Source organism: Syngnathus floridae, chromosome 12 (assembly GCF_059516105.1).
Source record: "Syngnathus floridae isolate MCC-2025c chromosome 12, RoL_Sflo_1.0, whole genome shotgun sequence".
Classification (NCBI taxonomy): domain Eukaryota; kingdom Metazoa; phylum Chordata; class Actinopteri; order Syngnathiformes; family Syngnathidae; genus Syngnathus; species Syngnathus floridae.
The window spans coordinates 7,089,697-7,112,130 of record NC_142424.1 but is presented as its reverse complement, the minus strand read 5'-3'; the positions used below and the strand labels follow the sequence as shown (position 1 = coordinate 7,112,130).

Below are 22,434 nucleotides of genomic sequence, written 5' to 3'. Positions count from 1 at the left end.
TAGGCTGCTGCTAGTGGATGGGTCAGTACTACAGATCGAGTACCGATTTACATAAAATCAAATGGTGGTATGTTTTTCGGTTCTAAAACGTCTTTCTAAGTTGTGATTCTTTGGAAGTTTTAGTCGCCTTTCCATTTGGCAAACTGATCCCCAGTCATCTATATAATGAATTTATTAGGCTCTTAAGTATTCTATTAAAATGAGAATAGTGCACCAAACCTGTGGGCAGGACCTGCTTGTGACTGGGTCCGTCAATCCTGATGTGAACCATAAAGGTCCAGGTGTTGGAAACCTGGTTGTTCTTGGATAAACTGTATTTTCTGGACTATAAGGCGCACCTAAAAACCTACAATTTTCTCAAAAGCCGACAGTGCGCCTTATAGTCCGGTGCGTCTTATATGTGGACCAAATTGCTATATTTAAACTGGCCCGAAGCATTGTGTCATGAAATCAATCATAAGTGGCCCGCTGAAGACTATGAATCATGAATCAAAAAGACTATGGATCATTATTTTGTGATTATAAAGTAATTTGTTGCATCTGAAGTTGAAATAAAAAAGATAAAATGGAGAATGATTTGATTTGGATTAAAAATCTGACATGATGCATTAATGGTGCGCCTTATAGTTCAGTGCACCTTATATAAGGACAAAGTTTTAAAATGGGCCATTCATTGAAGGTGCGCTTTATAGTCCAGTGTGCCTTATAGTCCGGAAAATACGGTACCCAAATGTTTCTGTGAATTGTTTCATGTAATGACTCACACCCGCTTTTGCTGAGGTAATCAGTAAGCTAAAAGCTTCAAACACCCGCGGTATCTCCCTATTGTGTGGCTCTCCAAATAATCTCGGTCCCTTTTCATAAATCTTGTAAAAGTGAACATCTGTTGAACAATATTGCAAAATGAGATGTTCCTCTCAGTGGGCTATTTGGAGGAGATTGAGTGCGTATGCCTCTACCCTTGTTAGAAGAATGTGAAAATGCCTAGCTTGAGACTATTTAGCCCCCCCTTGCCAAAAAACAACAACACTAACATTCATCAACTTAAACATCGGAATTGGGCTTTGAGTATCCATGACAACATTTGACTAGAATTGAATTACAGCTCAGTAGAATGAATGAATTCAAATTTGCCCAGGTAATTCAATTTCTAGCCAACTGTTCTTTAACGGTTTGCCGACGTTAGGTGCTGATTACGCTTAATTACGTCTCAAATTAATCGCAACGAGACAGTGCACACGTTAATTCTCTACAGACGTGCTCGGTAATTTGTGTCCGTTTCACAGGGCCAAATAGGTGCATGCTTCCAAAGACACTGGAACTGGCATATTTTCCACACTTGAACACACACCACTACCCAAGAGTTCAGTGTCAGCCTAATTAAAATGCATGACTTCCCACGCAGTTCCACCTTGTGTATGCGCAAATTAACATGAATGATTTCGCTCTGCGTTGTCCTCATTAGAGTACAGACCTTACACGACTGTACTGTTAACTCACAACTACGACTTGTTTCCAGAGCTGAGACACAGATGTGGATTGTTCCAGATGGTTCTACAATAGATATGGTGATTAAATACATGTATAGTACGGAAATAGATTTAAACTTATGATTCATGAAAATCCTTGATCAGTTTCAATTTTGGAATTGATAAAAGTTTTAAAAGCAAGTTCCTATAAGCTTTTATTCTCATTGCAGTATCTGTAAAAGTAGATACTTAGCTTGGCCATAATTTGCTGACATGATTGAGAAAGATGAGAGCAGAACTTTTCCTTTTTTCCCATTTAAATACAGATCTGAGCTGCTTCCGATGCAGCTCATCAGTCACATTTTATTAATCACAGCAGGGACATTTTACTCTCTATTGGACTTGCCACAAGAAAGACGACCAACTGGGGACACAGGCCCATCTTTCAGGGAGGCCAATTTGTCTTTGGAAAACTTCATTTGCATCTGCAGTTAGCAGAGACGATGCTTTAATCGGAACCTACTGCTTCAAACATTTGAGATGGAGTGGACATTGCCTGGTGTGTGCAATGGAATGAAACAATCTTGTAATGGACAGTGTGTAATTTTTGTAGTGCAATATATCCAAAACTGGAAACTGGTCTATTTTTACAGAAAAAAAAAAACTAAAAGAGTTGCATTTACGTAAAATGAAAACTTTTCTGACATAACAGCATCACACTTCTGGGCAGAATAGAGTCTGCAGGTGGGAAATTTCTTGCCAAACATATCAAACTGTGTTTGAGTATGTGTGCTGAAAAGTTGCCACCAAAATTTTTTTGTAACAAAGTTGGCAACAATAAAGATTGAAAAGTAACTCAAGGGTATGTTCAAACTCCTGACAAAGATCAATGGTGTGTTCCAAACTTTCTGATTTAAAATGTTCCAGAAAGTCTGTCTGAATCTATTTATTTATTTATTTATTTATTTATTTATTTATTTATTTATTTATTTATTTTTATCTATTTCATTAATTTATTTATTTTTTACTTTTTAAAAATGTATTAATTTATTTTATATATAGGGGGGTCAAGTATTTCAGAAAATTCAAAAGCAATTTTGCTTCAATAATTAGTTAAAATTTTGAGAATCCACTGACACTCATCACTGGGAACTGGCTTTCTTGAAAACACCTTGAGGGAAATCATACGACTCATATTTTAGTTGATGATTCACAAGCCTATGCAGCCTAAGTAGAGACTAATGCCGCTTTTGTGCTGTTATACCGTACTGGTTGAAGAAAAGCAATTTTGCTTGCTCAGTGCTGTCAAGGATCCCTTGTCAAGGTTATGTTACTAAAATTGAATAGACTCCACTCTCAGATTATTATGAATTTAAAACTGTGAATTACCAAAGTCAACATCTGCTGTAGCAAAGCAAATCATTGTGTTTCACCCACACATTGCAAAATACCCACTGAAGGGTCTCCGATTCACCTGAAGTGTGTCCACAGACAACTTAAAACCACGCGGATGTTGCTCAGTGGGTTTGACCCCACCCAGCTGGAGACGGCGAGTACACATCATTTTGAGACCATTAGCACAGCTTGGCATCTGTCAGTATCATCACGGATTTAAGTCTGCAGGCACAGAAGATCGATCAGACATACAGAAGTACTTTTGGATCTCAGTATCTTTCAAGATCTGTTACTTGAAAGACTGTCGCAAAAAAAGGAGGAGGAGGGCTGAATTCTGAATTCCTAGTCAATCTTTGCAACTTTTAAGTTTCAGAGCTTTGAAGCTTCATCGTTAGCAGGTAAAGAACTCTACCCTGGATCAGACTGAGAGGTATCATAGAGCTTAGTGGTTCCCTTAGTTTAAACTGTGCTTTGTCATAAAACATAGATACTTATGAGTTGTCAAGCACAGCATTCAGAGAAGGAACATTGAGATTTAATGGTATGAAAAGCGTTTGCGATGAGGGCCCACCATCATTATGTATCTTCATTAGGCACAGACCCATGAGGATTGGGGACAGATGGAATCCCCTTGGGCTCAAGTACCAGTGGTGGAATGGAGCCAGGCTCCTATGGAAATAAAAGGTGGCTCACTCAACTGTAGATCTGAAAGGAGGAATGATGAAGGAAGTTGAACGGTAGGATAAGCCTCAGGGTACCTAACGCCAACAGAGAACACACCGGTCAGCTATTGTGATGCCAGCATTTTCAGATGAAAAGAGTTTTCAATGCTTGGGCAAACATAAATGATGTAGGATCCAAGGCAGGAATTCTCTGGAGAAAGAGGGGAGTGATGCTACCACAGATATTCAGATCAGACCGAAGAGTCTGTTAAAATTAATATGGGCAAAAGACAACGTAAACACTGCCAGAAGCTTTCTAGAGTTGACTTCTCTTGTAAGTGTGCTCATCTTACTTCAATCAAAATAGTCCACTTACAATCTAAATCGGTAACTTGACAAAAAATGAGCTTTGGCTCGGTTTTCTAAATAGAACACACACACGACAAGGCTGAGCTTTGCAGCTAAAATCAAAACCCAAATGTAAATAATTCATTCTGGCCAACATTGTTTCAGCAGATCAGTAAAAGGCTTTGAAAAGACGAAAAAACGTCGGCGTCTGCATTTTTGTTTGTCGCGCTGTTGTCCTCGCCATTCAGGTGGCGCATTCTGCTGAGCTTGCATTTTGCCACTAGAACAATTGAGCTGCCTATTTAAGCTGTCACAGTCCTCGCTCCCTTTTCTGCCTCTGCTTTCTTTTGAGTGTCTGCAGATTAAATTTACACGCTAGCCTTACATTCCTCGTGGTTATTGTCTCGTGAATGGAACATGTGTTAATTGGCAACTTAGATGATGCCACACAGCAGCATTATTGCACAGAATTATACTTAGGAGGAAACATTTTCATATGGTTCTCAAACTGTGGATGAGGTCTTAATAGGGTTCAGGGTTTAGTTTCTATTGGGTCACCAACTTTTTTTGTTTACACCAAATATGTTTTTAGCTAATAAGTACGCAACAAAAAGTTTAAGGGTACTTTTAAGGCGTTACACTTTGGGAGGTTCCTCTGCATACTAAGTTTTCAATTAAGCTGAGCTGTAAACACTGGCACAATTTTTATTTTATTTTCATCGTTAAATTTATAACATCATTTGTCTTTTGACTGGCTAAAAGGACCCACCCACAGGGATGGGCAAGAGACGAAAGAGAAAGCGCTGCCGCATCCTAGAAATAGTTCACGATGATGGACGATACGCTCATATCTAAACATCACATTAATTCTCGGGCCCCGGCGTGTTGACGTTCCCAAGGACGCCCCAAGCACAGATTAAAAAATAAAGAATAAAAAAAACACAGGGACAGATCTTGAAGAGGAGGACACAGCAGTTACTAAACGCAGAGGAGCCAGATTGGCTGGTGTAGCTCCAGGAAATGAAGAGCTGAGAGCTGAAGAGGGAGGCAGAGAAGGCCAGTGGAGCGAGAAGAGCACGAGAGGACGGACATTAAGGAGTGCAGAGGGGGAGGACAAACCTGAGACACGGAGCCGCCTGAGGAAAAACAGGATTCACAGAGTAGATCAAGAGCCGACTAACAACACAACCAAAAACCTGCATGCCTGTGTGTTTACGCAATTATAAATATCTTCCCCATCCATTCAAACGCTACGTTGTGAATAATCAACATTTTCCATCATTAATATGCAGTTTTTTTTAGGGAGGGAAAAAAAAAATGTCCCCTGTATCGTCAAAGGCACGATAAAATAGCCAGTGTTGTCCCATTGGCTTCTGTTTTCCCGCTCTTTCAACTTGCCCATTTTCTGCACTGCAGCATCCATTAAAAATAAATACAAATCGTTTTATACCTCATCACCTGCTTATTTTGAAAGCCATTACACAAATAAATGTATTTATTATCACATCATTGACTTCACTATGGCGCCCCCATTATAGATGTTACATATTTCACGCAGGCAACATGATGATTATCTGTAGTCATAAGCAGCACCTGCAGTTGTTTCGGTGCATCACATGGATCATTTACCTGCTGTGTACCCCTCGCTGCGGCATGTGATTCTGACGTCAGGACAAAAGACAAGTTCCTTAAGTTCCACAAGTTCATCATCACAAAAAAAGCAAACCTATTTATTGTCCAATTTAGGCAAGAAACGGGAAAAACAACAAGATGGGTTATGTTACCGTATTTTCCACACTATAAGGCGCACCGGATTATAAGGCGCACCTTCAATGAATGGCCCATTTTAAAACTTTGTCCATACATAAGGCGCACCGGCATAGAATAAATAACTCAACGTTGCTCAAACGTTAATGCAATCACAATATAGTAACGCTCGAAATAGTGAAAACAATAACAATATATCAATAACTCAACGTTGCTCAAACGTTGATATCACACAACACACAAAATAAACACGTAAAGCATACGTTAATGAGTTCGTCCTCATCCATGAATCCATATTGGTCCATATATAAGGCTTTTGAGAAAATAGGAGGTTTTTAGGTGCGCCTTATATTGCGGAAAATACAGTACTTGGAAATATTTTGTTTAAGTTATTTTCTTTGCAAAAACAAAGTGTTTTGGTTTAAATATTGTCATCATTTAAATTTTTATATTTGATATAATCAAAAAAATGCTTTAAAGACCACATTCAAAACAATAAGTCACTCTATTTGTCCAGATTTTAAATTTAGGCCTTTGTTTATACTGCAATAGTACTGTTTTCCACTCCCACAATGATAACACAGCAAATGTCTACTTGTCAAAGTCGTCAGCAAGGCTCTTTTTCTCAGCAGCATCATTGCTCATGATCATACACATTGAGAAAGATAGATAGTAAGTCACAATGAAGCTAATTTATTCTTGCAGTCCTATGTTGAAAAAGAAAAAAAACGAAAGAAAAAATCAATTCCGTGCTATTTAATTAAAGGCCAAAGCTTGTATTACGTCAAGCTGGTCTCCACGTGTGCCGCAAGCCCCATGCGTTGAGTCGAGTGTTTACGTATGGGGAAATTCTTTGGCATTGTTGGCCTTTATTTGGACGAGTGACCTTTTTAACATGCTTGCAATCGGAAGCCATCGTGTCTTCTGAAAAGAGGGAAAAAAAAGGGAAAGGTTTTATGGAAATGCCACATGGCAGCATTGTATAATGACAGTGTAATGGGGGGTCATTAGGAATGTCTCTAAAAGACTGATATGCATGTGCAAAGAAACTAGAAGGGGCCAAACAAGATTGACCTCTGACGAGAGAATATACTCTATAATATTTTATTTATTACTTGATTTGGGCAAGCGCTTCTTTAGGCACTTATTTGCCACATCATTTCCTGTATGAAGTCTTACTTTGATTCCCTTTCGCTTGGCGTGATCAGGCCAATATATTTTGGAACTCCAGATTGCCTACATCTTAGAATAAAATATTCTACATAATATCACATGGGTAGGCAAGTCAGTAGGGTTGTTGTCCAGCTTATGATTTGAATCAAGTGTGTCGCAACAGGGACCCATAGAAAACATGCAACGACAGGAGTTGCCTGCCCATTATTAATCCAAATACAGTTTTAGTTTTTAATTGCTGCATTTAATCGCCTTTTATCTCCATCTTGTAAAGAGTGGTCATGCCACTAGCAGTTAAGACTCTTTAGTAGCACAAATGTTAACAGATTGTTAGCATTTCGGTTAATGAGCTTCATTTTAAGGAGAATACATTGCATATCTTGGAGCAGACTTTTTTTGGTGTGTGTGATTCAGCTGGATCCCTTCATCGTTTGGTTTGGGCAGTCCCTCTCAAATAGTTGGGGAGGCATGATGTGACCCCAGGAAACATGTTAATTAGGATACAGTGTTATGATGAGGCGCACTTTTTACAATTTTATTGACAAATGATACTATTTATAGTCACCGAGGAGAGTTAGGGGGCCGTGAAATATTTTCTTCTTTCCAGGGCATAACAGAAAATAATTGAAGAGCGCTGGCTTAGGAAAAAACACGCCGCTGTGAAGAGAGCCTTTTCTTGGGATTGGCTTGTCTGCATTTTTGGGTGTGGCTTAGTGAAAGGTTACTTGAGGACTTTTGTCCTGGTTACAAACACAAAAGTTATTAAGCGAGAAAATAAATGAAATTTCAGTTTGGTCTAATTAAAGTGGTAAAATTGTTTCACTGAATCAACTTTTGTTCATCCATGTGTTCACTGATGTGACTCTGCACCCTCTGGTGTTTGTTCCAGCCCTGACTCATTCCCATATTTTTTTTTTTTCGATGGTGTTGGGTGACACGAGGCACCCAGAAATGTCTCTCATGTTGCCATTTTTCTCACACAAGTCTCCTAAGTGTGAAAACTCCCATTACTCACTTCCATTCTTGCTTTGTGACTTCATCCAATCAATAGTACCAAGCCAACAACCACACCGGCAGGAATCAGCAAACGAACTGTTTTTACAGAGATGATATATTTGTGTGTTGCCGTGCTTACAAAGAGAGCAACAAAAGCCATGCTCGGCATTTTGGTAACTTTTCAGGCCTAATATAACCCTTTGCTTTGCTAATGATCAAAAGTATCAACATCTAAGGAGAGAATTATAATGCGTCACCATGTTTTGGACCTCGCCTTTGACAAAATTGTCCTGTAAATTGCAGCAGAGTGTTGGGAAACAATGTATTTGCACATATTCACAAAAGTGCAGTCTAGCCTATGGATAACTCCCACACGGTTGTTAAAAATTCATGTAGTCTGTGGGGTTTCTTTTTGCAACAAAAAAATATCATGTTCGGTAATGCCCCTTGGAAGGTCAAGTAGCGATATTTGCTTTAAATGTTATTTTTCTCTGTCCTTCCCCATCCATGAGTACATTTTAAATGCCATTTCTTAGGTCATTGCCAAAGTTTTCCCTCCTCAAAGCCCATCTATTATAATCATATATTAATGAAGTCGTAAACAATCCTGCCTGCATCTCTTACTTATACCATTTTTCTAGCGATAGTTCACTGACAGCTCAGTTTGTTCAGCCAAGCTTTGTTTATTTATCGATTCGTATTGCACTGCAAGTCCTCTGTTGTATAATTTATTAAAATACTTTTCCGTAAAGAATCGGAAAGTTACACAAGTCCTTACAGGTATGTGACAGCTATTACAAACAAACAATTTTTTTCCTACAACGCACCTTAGTGTAGTAATTAAGATAACGGCGTCAACACCGCTGCTGTCAGAATCACGGAGAACTTTTAACTCTCATCATTTACAAACTAAAAAACTTCTCGAGAAGGTCAGATATAATAAGCGTTCAACTTTTTGCTTTGATAGCTCACCAAGAACGACAGTCATGGGGCGGGACGCTAAACTTGCAGTTGATCAAAAGCCTTTCACTTTTTTCTCTTTAAATTTACATCCCAAGTTCCTCAAAGTGCTATGCTACAAATCATAAGATTCAGTCAAAATCCCACACTGATTCATTTTGATGTCAACGGTACATCATCCACACGGATGAGCGCATTTATTTCTAGGCCAGTGGAGTGGTTGCATACTTCTGGGAGTTTGCGGAGATTGCCAGCTGCATGCTGAGGCTTCGTGCAGGTTGGTCCGACCCTGGTGAGTATCACCTGCTGCTTTTTAATGTTCTTCCCTGCAACATCCGTGCACCACACTCATGTACAAGTGAAAATAATTTGTTCAGCATCCAGGCCTATTTTAGTAGTTCTGATCCATCCTGTGAACATGATTAGTTACAATTCACTTATACTATGCTGGTGCATGCAGTTTTGCATGACTTTCATCCGGCGAACACAAGGTAAGAATTGTGCTACTGCATGCTACACCCTGAATGTTCAAAACAAAAACTTCATTTGTGCGACTTGGCTTTCCATTTCATATCCCCGAGCCGTGCACCAGTTGAATAATGGAAATTCCATCAACACGTTGCTATACTCATGGTGAGTTAGAGGTACAAGGACGTGCTTAATTCACACATATATAGGCTCGGTGGGACATTACTTTGACATTGTGCAGGAAAACCTCCTGATTTATGAATACTTTTTATCCTGACGGCCTTAATCTAATATTTGTATTGTCAATCTGTGAACTATAACGCAGCCTTGAGCAGTGCATGTGTGAAAACATTCGCTGTAGTGTAATAACACAAACTATTTGAACGGCGTCTGACTCAAATGCATAAATGCAGACTTGTGTTCTACTAAGTAATTTGCTTGTTGTTATTTAGCTGAGTGAAAAGCAACAAACATGACGCAAGCATCATCAAATCATGAACTGACTTGACAGCTAAAGGTTACTTTATCATGGCAATGATGAAGTGACCTTTGAGTGTCAGCGTGACACAAAAATAAATGTCGATGTTCTCCTTCCATTGTTTGAACATGCTATTGACTGCAACATTTTTATACACTTTGGGTAAAATTAGGTCTGCTTACTTTTTGCATGTAAAACAAACTTTTTCTTGTCCATCCCTTTTGGCTACAATGGATGTGCATTTATTTTTTTCCTAAAAAAAGCAATTAGCTCCATCCAGACAAGTTACTTCCCCTTCTCTGAAATTAACTTTGTGTGGCTTAATTTAATTCTCTCTCTTTCTCCATCCCTTCCTCTCACACTTTCTCTCTCCGGCTAATATGCTTTGAATAAAATCACATTTTAAGCAGCAGTCAAAGCTAAAGTTTAAAAAAGTCCTTTGCTACTTAGATGTTTGTGGCCAGAGGTGGCATCTGTAATCCTGACAATGGCTTCTCACTTACCACAATAAATGAACAAAATTCTTGTTGGGAGAAGTCAATCAGGATTACACTTCAGGACACAGATTTTGCATTGGGTTCCCCTCCCAACAAGTGCAAACATGATTATGCGACACGAGATGACTTAATTCCTTATGATTGGCAATGAATTTAAGGCTGCAACATGCTTACAAATGTTCACTCTATATTCATTGTTGTTGCACCTGGTGGGATGCGTTTCAATACAGACTGTCAGCATTCAAGATCCTTTTTGAATGAATTTCACTTGTCAGTTCCATAAGGAAATTATGCACACCCACATGTAGTGTACTGTACAAACGTGGCAAATTGGTTCAGTCGCATCGTTGTAATTAAATATTTGTTTGGATTTGTCAAATCAGCCCAACTTGCCAACTAGCAGTTTATTCAATTCAGTCAGTGATATGTAAATGTTAATCAGCGTCAAGTTTAACCACGGGATACAACTAAATTTGAATACCCCAAAACCAAACCAAGATCTATGTACAAAATACAGTCACTGCACAATTAGCCGCTATCACTTGAATGAATGATGATATTATATGTGATATATGACGTAACATTTTTATTATCTAACAAAAGCATTACTTTTTCAACTATTGGATGGCAATGCACATGTAAATTAGCATCAGACTGGTCTAATAAGCCCATAAGAAACTTATAAGTACATGTCTTATATTGCAGTAGTAAGTAAGGAATGTGTTAATGATCAAGTAAAAAGTTGTGAATAATTTCACATATAAGTCGCTTCTGAGTACAAGTCAACCCCCCACCCAAACTATGAAAAAAACTGCGATTTATACTCCGAAAAATACGGTATATACAAAATACATAGAAGGACTAGACAACAGAACACTCAATTCAACCTGACTTGACTATGACAAATGGCTGTGACTATTATGTAAATAATACTGACAGTGTGTACACCTGAGCAAGAGATCAGATCAGGTCGAGTATTGAACTCAAAGATTTGTGAAAAGTGAGCACAGGTACTTCTCATTATGACCCTTGGAGGTGCATTTAATCTAGTTTCTGCTCCTACAAGGTGAAGAAGTATTGATCCTCGGACACGGCATGTGTGTTGAATGGGCAGTAGCCTAATGAAAGTAGCAGTGAGTGCTGGGGCGGTGTATTATATCAAGGTTTCGTCTGTAAGCCTCTATAAAGAACATTGTTTTGTACAAAAGGCTAATTAAAGAACCCCAAACTCTGTTTTATTGGTGCTGCCAAAGTCATTTTTTATTTATTACATCCCTGCTTGTTAGTTAGTAGGGTTTCACAAGGAAAAAAAGTTTTGATGCAAATCAGGATTCCCAGAATTCCTTCAGGATTTTTATAAATATATATTTTACATTGGTAATTTCAATTGCGTACATGATTGAGAGGGAGCCTATCAAAAACAAGTATTTTACATAACTAGGATACTTTACACAAATTGCAGTGGAACAATATTTCTCAACAATTATGATCAGCATTCGTGCTTTGTTAACGTTTTTGCAAACTCTGAGTAAAAAACAATTCACCAGATGTTATAATGTTGCAATTTCTGTAATTATTCTGATGGCTGCTTTCATGAATTCTGTAAATTCACATTTGGCAAGTTCAGCTTTTTGTACTCATCAAGCGTCGACTCCAGCTTTCTTGTTCTGCTGGCGCATCACTTATAAACTGCATCAGAGGGCGCCGAACATTTGCAACAGATCATTATAAAATATTCAATTGATGTGCTTAACACCTTGATGTCGCACGTTGCTGCCTCAGAGGAATACCAGATGTCGGACTAATCCTGTTAATTGTTACGAGCTCTGAAGCATCAACTGCAAATGGGACGCTAAATTTGTGGATAAAGTTAGAGGAAGCTGGAGAAATGGTGCATTAGGTGCCTTTAGATATAAATTATTTTTAGCACAGTCTCAGACAAATGTGTTGTCTGACAATGTCATCAATCAACAATATGACTATTTATATGAAGAAGCTGGGGTCATCTTGGGATGATAACTTGGCGTGTTTTGATCATTTCTTTAACCATCAAACGTGTTCCGTCTGTGTCATAGTATTTTTGTTAAGATAAAACACACACGCACGCACACACACACACACACACACACACATGAGATTTTCAAAGCACGTGTAGGTGGAATATTTTTCTATAGATTTGCAAGTGCTGTTAGCTAAATCTTATGCTTCACCCTTGACTTGAGAAAAAAAGACTGACAGGAATAAATAAATCTACCTTACATTCATTCTTGAACAACTTATTCCAACCCAGGCAGTCTTGTGAAAAGTCAAATGAGGTTACTTATTTCTTAACGCAGTGCGGTCAATTCCGCTCACTGCTGGTGAAAAACGACGTCCTGCCAACGAATGACACGAGCTAATCTTGACCTTGGCACACCTAAAACGCTCACTTTGTCTCATCGTTAAGCTTGTCATTTATCTCCGCCATCGCTCGTGAACAAGGTTAAATGCCGTATCCTTTAAGTCTACTCTAATAATTACAAAAATATTTACTTTTGGGGGAAGTCACCAAATAACAGCTGTGGAAAGTTTCTGCCTCATCTTCCCCTTTAGAGATATCTGCCCCCACCCCTCATAAAAAGGCTAGAAAATTAAAGTTTAAGGCATAGTAAGACAAATGAGTAATTTTGCTGCCAAAAATTAGAGGCAACAAACACTGCTGCTGCTTTTGCGGCTGCAATAACTGCTCGGCTCCAAAACAATGCACGTTGCCCTTGGCGTTGCAATCTCACAAATTACCTCTTCAAATGAGAAAATGCCACGAGTCGATGTTTATGTGTGAGAATGTGACCACTGTTGTGTTTGAGGTTGCTGAAAGCACACAGGGAACATATTGAACGCCGGACATAATGCTCCTTAAAACAACACACGGCACAGCAGCTATGTGAAATTACAGTGGCTGCATCACCTTCCTGACAAGCGCTATAAATATTTAAAATATTTCCACCCTCTGTGCGATGGAACTAAAATTAGTTTGGAACCTCTAAGAGGTTTTTTTTGCACGCTGATTAATCTCGATGATCTAAATTATACACTCGGTTACGGCTATTCCTCCAAAAGTTTTAAAACTCATGACGGCGTTGTAAATGAAGAACAACTTATGATTGTTCTTTAGACAAGATGGAAAAATAGTGCAATATTAAAGCGTGGAAGGAAAGAATGATTTGGTGATTGTTCCATACGGCACTCCTCACAGTTGTGAAGTGGAATTTATAGTAGTGAAACATATAATCTAACTTCATTATGAGATGGGATCACTTTTAATTGCCCCAATCCAACTTTAATGAAAATGAAATCAACTCAATTTAAATCATTGTACATAATGACAGCAAAAAGGCACAACCATTTAACATTCTTATCTAAATTTGAGAAACGCCACGAGCATTGCACTGTGCAGAGTAACAACAGCGGCTGTGATAAAGGTCTGTTCCTTTCCATTCGTAAGGTTGTTCGATTTAATAAAACAATCACGGCGTAAGGAGTTTGCCCTTCCTCCTATATCATGAATCTCTGAAGTCTACTGAGGAAAAAAATCCTGTCGGGATCAAATTGACAATGCATAATATAGTCTGATGTCTTTTTTATTACTAAAAACAGTAACATTGAGTAGCTACATTATTGAAATTAATGATCCATGGCTCTTTAATAATAGAATGACTGAGGAACACCCTAACACCTAAACTAAAACCTAACCTGAACCAACCCTCAACCTAATCCCTAACCCTTCCAAGCCTAACCCTGACTGAATGATTGACAATGTTTTTCCATGACGTGAAAGTGTTTCCATTTGCGTCCCTTGTATGCTCCTGTGATGAGTGCAGAGCCCAACATGTGGCCATAAACAAGCCCAACTAAGCATCCAACAAGCCATGGTTAGGCGCCGCGTTCATTTATTGCATTCCTCGGGGCACCATGGGTATCTGGACTCATTGGCGTGGGCCGTCTATCTCGTCTTTGCTGAGATATTTCAGTCGTTACCAAAAGGCTATACAGGCTGAAACAACAGGCAGCCCGTGCCATTCAAGTATAAATCAAAGAATAATGTCAATTCTAATGGGAGCTCCTGCTCAGAGAGCTTGTTTCCATGTAAGCGTTTGTCTACACTCTCAGTGGTATCATAACAGTAATGGCAATAACCTCTACATTGCAGCAACTGGGTTGTTTGTGTTTCTTAAAAGCAACGGTGGGGAATTTTTGCCAAGATAATTGATGACTTAACGTCATCAGGTGATTGCTTGTTTGAATGGAGGAGTTCAAGATGGAGTTATTTTTCATGTATGTGTTGATTTTTTAGTTTAATGTTATAATTGTGATGCTGTATTGTCATGTTGTAACCCCAACCGGCATCTAAGCTCTATCACGTTTATAGTAAAGGAGATGGTCTTTCACTAAAAGACTATCTGGATATTTTGAACTAGCTTGCTAAAAAATGGGATTTCATAAATCAAGACTGTGCAAATTAAAGCATTCATACTGATGATATATTTTTTTAGATGTATTATTATAAATGATTAGATACTAGCATCTTGTAGCATGGTAGCATAGTACCAATAAAAAGTGAATAATTCATAATGTTCTTTATATTAAAATTATATAATGTGTTAAAATAAAGTAAAAAAAAATTACCTTATTAGCGCTAAGTTTTTATCACTCAATTTATGGTTGTACGTCAGGATTGAGATTTGTGAACAAATTGAAATTCAAACTAGTAAAATCTGAGAGTCATTTTTGTGAGGTGAGTTTTTATAATTTGAAAAACGTGGCCAAGTTTGGTATTCTTTCTAAAAATCTTTCGCCTGCAAGTTGATAATCTGTAAACTCGGGTGACGAAGGCTTTTCTAAACATAATTAACTGTTAACAGGTCACCAAAGCATTAACAACAATTCTAAGGAGCCCTGTCTTTGCAGCAACCATCTCGTATTCGACAACTTTGAGCATGTGTGTGTGTGCGTGTGTGTGTGTGTGTTTGCGTGTGTGTCTGTGCGTCATGATCCACAGCAGCTGCCCCTCCAGCACAATAACAAGAGGGCTCTTTGTGTAAATTGGAGCCACAGCCTATTACTTCTTTTCTTTTTTCACTGCCGACAATACTTGTTCCAAATTACGTTAACCAAGTTGATTAGCATAAATAATTTTCTCTTTGAATTTAAATGTTGTTTATTCTGAAAATGACATTCAAGGGAGGAGGTTTGTGATAAAATTCCCTTTATTAAATGGATGTCCGGGGTATCTCATTGGCATTTCATTACACATTTCCCAAAAGGAAGACAGTGCGGGTCTCGTGGCTGGTGAGCACGAATGTTAAAATACCAGTCCATGGTGACGGGAATTGGTAAAAGTCTCTCTTATTCAGCGTTCATCCGGAGAGAATATGCTTCACAAAGGAAGTGTAGTTGATGCATCCGTTGGCGTCCTCCTGTCCGGCCATGAGTCTGTCCACTTCGTCTTCAGTCATCCTCTCCCCGAGCGTCGCCAGGACGTGACGCAGCTCGGCACCCATGATGGTGCCGTTGCCCTCCTTGTCGAACACTCGCAGGCCCTCCACGAAGTCTTCGAAGTTGCCTTGGTCTTTGACACGGGAAATGTGTTGCATCATAGGCAAGAAGGTCTCAAAGTCCACCAACTTGGAGCTCATCTCCTCCGGCCGCGGCTTCCCAAGCACCTTGAACACATCGGCGTTGGTCGGGTTCTGGCCGAGTGCTCGCATCACGTCCCCGCACTGGGCATACGTGATCTTCATCTCACCCTTTGGCGTTCGGTCGAACAAGGCGAAGGCCTCCTTGAAGTCCTCGATTTGATCGGCGGTGAATTCAATGGTAATGCTCTTGGGATCGAAGTCTGGTTCCTTGGGACGCTCCGGTGTCAGCTCGGGAGTTGGAGCCAACTTAGAGGCCGGGGAGGCCTTGGGCTCTGGCTTTTTGGGCTCGAGTTTTTTTGGTTCTATCTTCTTGGGTGCCATGTTTTACAGGGTTAGACAGGTGACCTGCGAAACAAGAACGTCTGAAGGGACTGGCGAGGGTCGACAGAGCACAGAGGCCCACCCCGCCTCGCTCCTCTTTTATATGTGTCTCATCCAGGGAAGCCACAGTGCAATTTTCACCAGTGCACTATAAAAGGAAGAAACCCAAAATAGATCCCCATAGCAAGTGATGTCAACATTAAGTATTGTTCTCAGCTGTTGTCATCTGGCCGCCGGTGCTATTTGTTGTCATTAGCCAGGGTCCAGTTGCATTAGGCCAAAAATGTTCTGTCTCTCTGATGGACAAAGGGATCAGAGTACGGATAACATATCAAGTCACCAGGGACAGCGACGAAAATAGCTCTTCTCGGCAACTGTTAAAGGTCTGGGAATTGGTGCATTCTCCGGGAACTCCTTTTTTTGTCGTTTAACATCTGTGGCTAGTAGCATCCGGTCTCAATTTAGCTTCACTTTGTTAACGTGAATATCGTCGTTCGTAAACACGAGGGTGCTCTTTTTTTTTACAATGATACTATATTTTGATTATTTTAAATAGTTTTACTAAAATTCCCTGTAAAATGAAAAAAAAGTATTGTAGATTTGAAACACAATTGAGTCGCCTACATAAGTTTGAATGATTATAAAAAAAATGCAAAGTTCATAAAAAGAGCCGAGAAAATGTTGTCAAACAGACCACACATGCTCAACTGTCAAACACAACTACGTCCTTCTCGTTTTCACACATTTCTACCTATTTGAGCTGCAAAATTGAAAAACATGAGGCATCTTTTTAATGATTCAAGTGGACAACACATCTGCCAATTCACTGATGCATGACATCAATTCCCCGAGTTTTCTAGTCCACAGAACACACTATTAAAATAAGAACAGACACCCACAAATGACAAACGCCTCTTTTGCCAGCGACCTCCAACCGTGACGAAAACTTTCCTTCGTGATTTGGCATCTTTCTGCTCACTTATTCTCTCGTTTTTACATCTGCGAACAGATCATCCCAGTGTAATGGCTACATCAGATGCCACTTACTGAAGTAGTCCACTAAACAGCATTTCTGTCACACAAGCACAGCTCATCCAGTTTTGTGGCAACATCGACAGATCAACACCGTTGCCAGCCTGCAGGAGGAAACCCAAGATTTGTCCTAGAATGGCCCGCGTATGCACCCGCTGCATCGGTTGCCCGGCAACAGCCGCGGTCTCATCATGTATGCCCAACCTGATGCGGTGATTTGTGGTGGACCTGCAAATGCGACATTTACGGTCAATAGGCAGCACGGGGGCTCTGACTTCTTTCTTTTTAGTGACCGGCCGATTCCGAGGATGAGATGTGGCAAAGTACAATTTGATAGCCTTGGAGAATTATCAGAATGTGGATGATTTGAACAGGGAATATCAATTAATAGAATAAATGAGCCTGCCTGAGGGTGTTCTCAAGCATCAATGGGCGCTGGTTAAGAAATAATGCATTTTCACCACAAGAAGTTTTACTAGGAACTCTTGGGTGTGCTTGGGTTGTGGGAACTATTGCCCATACGTATAAATTAGTCCTGAGATATTTAATTGTGGCCAAAATAAGGAGAGGGATGAATGGAAGAGTCCAAGGAACTCTTGAGTTTTGCAGCACTAAATATAACTGGAACCTTTTAGTGTCAGGAACTACAAAATACCAAGAAAACCTGTGGATGAATTCATAAGTGTTATGGCACAAAAGCTGGTGAAGGTAAAAAAATCAAGACCCAATTCACACTGTTTTTTGTAAGCGTCAGTAATTTTCTCGGATTCTTGTTTTTACACCAGGATGCATTTTGTTTGATACGTTGTGGGTTCATGTGAGGCTTACTTTGTGCACCGGATAAGACAGGCAGTTGAGAGAAGATCCAAAAGTTTAGAGTCTGCATTTTTGCGGGTAGAAAAGGGCCACAGAAGACATGTTTGGTCCACTTTCTCGGGGATTAAGTGTCTGAATTCAACATACTGGCATTCCAGCTGAGAAAATCACCTGGTAAGCTCCAAGGAAAACATCTTCTAAGCCTGTGTGCTGCTGGGATAAACAGGTAAAAGCCAGAGACATCCGCCAAAACAGCATCACAGTCGCATCGGAAATAGACCGGTCCGGCTGAACAGGAGAGGATTGGACCGCCGAGCCAAGTACTCCAAAGAGAATCGAGGAGTAGTATGAATAGCCTGGAAACTTCTCTAATCTCCCTGTCAGAATTCCAAGTCAAGCTTGGGAGAAATGAGCATAGTGTTCATTCCTAGCCTGGGAGATGAGGCAATTGTGTTGTGCTATTGTTTGACTCACAACAGGCATGACTACCTCAAAGAAGCGATGCCGTACAAGAAGAGATGAAAACTTGATGGGTGTGCAAAGGATCAGGAGTTGAACAACATGAGATGGAAACAAACAAGCTTTGCAAACCCTAATACTGTATCATTCGGATGTCTACTGTAGTGTGCTTAAATCTTTGATTTTAATGACTGAATCCTATCAAACACGCTTTTGGGGATGTCAAGAGTTTCTTAAATTTTGAATCAATTGGAAAAATACTCCATCTGCACCGTTGAACAGACCCACGGACTATAAATATGTTTCCTGTCCCGCATGACTCAATGATTATCTCTTCGGGTGAGGAAATGATACCAATTGCTGTTCGGTGTCAACTCAGCTGACATGCCGACACTCACTGATGTGTGGTGTATGTTTTTTTAATCGCAGGCCATTGCTATTTTTATTGCTGTCTAAATGAAATACACAAAGGGACTTTCTCTTAGGGTGTTCAAAATCATTATATAATTGTTGCACCCAAACAGTTTTAGTCAGGTGGCAGCATGGTGTCAGATCTTTGTTGCCGCAACTGGGTAAGAACCGCATTTTTTGCCTCAGGTCAGGGGTTACGTTGCACAGAGTTCGTCCGCTACTGAGTGTATTGGCTTTTTATTATCATTTTGTGTGTCTTCGGTTGAGCGTGAAGTGCCTTTTCCTGTTTGTGGGTTTGCTAGCACTGGAAGCAGCGAGGAAAATGACAGAGAGAAGCGGGTGAGGGGGAAAAAGGAAAGAGCAGAAAACATGGATGTCTGCTGTAATTAAGGAAGTGAAGTATTGGAACAGACAGTGCCTTCGCCAGCTCTAATTCTTCAAACATGGTCTTGATTAAAGTGTTTACACAGTTGTGTGTGCAAACGGCTTCCTGGAAGAGTCATCCCATTATAACAATTCAATAGTAACCGGTCTACAGTATTAGCCCATTTCTTTTTGAGTTCCGTTAAACATTTGTCCTTATTATCGCGCTCGGTGCTGATGCTGATATCGTGGAACTTCATTACTCCTTCACCTCAGGGTTTGTTTTTTAAGCATTCTTTTCAAGGAAATTAAAGAAACTTTTTTTTTTTTAGCAGAAAATGAAATCAATGAAAAGTTTTACCCCCCCCATTTAGCTAGACAACTAGAATTTGTAATACTAAAACGTTAAAACATTGCATCATTCATAACTGTCATTCAAGTGTAAAAATAAGTCAAGTGAAACTAAATAATTGTCAGAGGTAACTGAGGTTGTGGAAAAATCTTTAATGGGTAGTGTGGCTTACTTACTGCATAATATTGTATACAATATCTACATTTGTGTTTTTTTCCTGTGCTGTAGAATATGGTCTCTGTTTTCTTAAAATTTCTGGTCGATGGGAGACTGAAGATGGAAATTAGCTCACATAGCCACAATATAATCCAAAGAAAATTTTCTTTGTGATTAAAGTCATCTCCGCATGGTCCCTACTCAATGAATGAAATCAGCAAATAATGAGGCATAAAAACAACAAAACACAGCCTGAACTACAACGACGCATTGGGAAATGAAAAAGCTTAACCTTTTTATAATCCATTCTCCCCACATTCTTCTTTTGTGAATACGCCGGGTGAAAGCACAACCTTCTTTCGGATAAGTGTCACATTAAAAAGCCAAAGAACAAACAAAATTGACAAAAGTTAATCGCTTGATGCTAACTGAACAAAGGTCAAGGGTGATGTCTGGAATTATTAACACCAATGTGTGTCTTTATTTGAAAATGTATTTTATTTTTTGATTATTGACATTTTCATTATTGTTTTTTTAAGGCTTACGTATGTTCACAAGAGAAATTCCATCGAGGCTTTGACTGCCGTTTGGACTTTTAAGGCCTCCCTGTCAAAAAATAAATTGAATCTTGATGGCTGACCTTTCAGGTCTTTTCAATTTGACTTACAAGTACGCACCGTCGCCATGAGCTTTGGTCTCCTATTTTAGCAGGTCACCTAAAGTCGGACTTGGTCCAAATCCATCAATGAAATACAACCACTGTCTCAGGAGCTAACCCGTGTCAGTTCAGACCGGACCGTCAGGCCGCTTGCAGTCGCTCCCGGTGTTATCTGCCGGATTAAAGTCTGGCCTGCCGTACGCCTCGTCACACAGATATAAACAAACACACCACAAAGATCTCCACAAAACATGCACTCATCCAGCCATGCATGCAGTGGAAGGCAGCCACTCGCTCAAGTCCAAAGGGAATGGCAGCCATCAGTTCGAGATTTACTGTTGGGATTTGAATGCCTCACCCCACCAGCCCTCAAACACTGTATCCCTTTGAAGAGTGCAGAATGTAGACAGCTATACAAAGTGCAAATAAAAACTAGCAAAAAAACATGTGTGACATTTCATCTGGATTGTCAGGAAAGTATGTTCACACTATGATCCCACTCGTGGTGTACAAGCTCCAATTTACACCTTTGAATCTTTTTTTAACAATCACACTGAGGAAGTATGCCGAAGTCTTTTAATTTTTGGTTGATTTGTCAAAGTTTCTTAACAAATGGTTGATACATCTATTTTGCAGCCACGTACACAAGCAGGGCTAAAGTGAGGTACACGCTTACTGACCATGAAGATCAACTCCTTTTCTTGTCATTATTGTGCTGAATGATTTAAATAAACACGACACAAAACGTGTGGTACAGCTCAGCTTTGAGTTGACCTTGCACATGAAGATTTGCAATTGTAGATATTGAAAAAGTTTAAAGTTTGTCTGACAAACATTCTTTGCTGACACGGTAATAAATGAAGATTATTATCAAGGTAGACTAGCAGCAGTGCGCTCGGTGTAAAAATGGATGTAACTTCATTGTGCTGCCAGGGCAAATCTAGTCTAGCATGCGTGGAGCTGTGTTGCGGCTCTCTGGTTGTTCCAGTTGAGTTGCCAAAACCCTGATGCACCTGCTAATTTGGTAACAGAAAGTAGACCATGTCTTTGCCAACTGCCACACCGCCCTACGCATCTCACAATTTAGCGACAAAAAGTAGACTCATATTTTAGACTGGCTAAAAGGAGGTCTATTTTGCACCACAGTTGGCGTCACGCCTTTGTGCGGTGTGCTCCATGGACCACTACTAAGTTGGTGCCAATTCATTGGACCATAGGTTTGGTGAATACTTTTACACGGTACCATCAACATTCCATTTGGTCATCGTTGCAGATTTCCTTCATTGTATCTTTGCAAACACAAGCGTCGTGACTTAGCTATTAGTTTTGCTAACCATGTGACCTTCCAGGTAAATAGGAGGGGGAGATATTGATCTTGAATTAAGGTCAAGCGCTCCCACTCTTCAATTACACTGTCCAAGGACTCCTCGCTCATTTGAGATTGACAGATCAGAGAAGACTAGATTAAGATTGGAAAAAATGATTATCAAGATGACAGATGCCAAAAGCCCTGTCCAGAATTGATAAACATTGAGTGTTTTTTCTGTGTGTGTGGTGTGTGTGTGTGTTTTGCAGATTATATAGTAATTGTGACATGCAATAAACTCACACATTTTTAGTTTATGATAAACAGATCCAGTCACCAAGTGATTACATGGTGTGTCAATGAGTGGGGAAAATGGACATGTAATAAAGCTTACACAAAGAAATCTAAAATACATAAATAAAAGCAAGCAAGTAAAAGAACCAAGACACAAAAAAACTAGCCAAGGACAATTAGTATAATAATAAAGAAATTTGCTATAATTAAGCGCAACTATGAGGTGCTTGTCTAACGGCGTAGAAAGCACAAAAAAAAAAAGTAAAAAATATATAGCACTTTAAACTAACTCAAGAATACTTAAACTAAAGTACAATTCAGTGTAATGAAATAAAACAAAATCATTTGTAAACAAACATTTATCCGTCACGGAAC

The 22,434-nt window shown here is 39.5% G+C and overlaps 1 protein-coding gene across 1 annotated transcript; it reads right to left on the bottom strand.

The window, feature by feature from the left end:
• Positions 1 to 15,437: 15,437 nt before the first annotated feature.
• Positions 15,438 to 16,300, bottom strand: LOC148389883 (myosin light chain, embryonic). The gene has a single exon (XM_088391561.1). The coding sequence runs from the start codon at positions 16,210 to 16,212 to the stop codon at positions 15,610 to 15,612; it is 603 nt and encodes a 200-aa protein (XP_088247687.1). The 5' UTR covers positions 16,213 to 16,300; the 3' UTR covers positions 15,438 to 15,609.
• Positions 16,301 to 22,434: the final 6,134 nt, after the last annotated feature.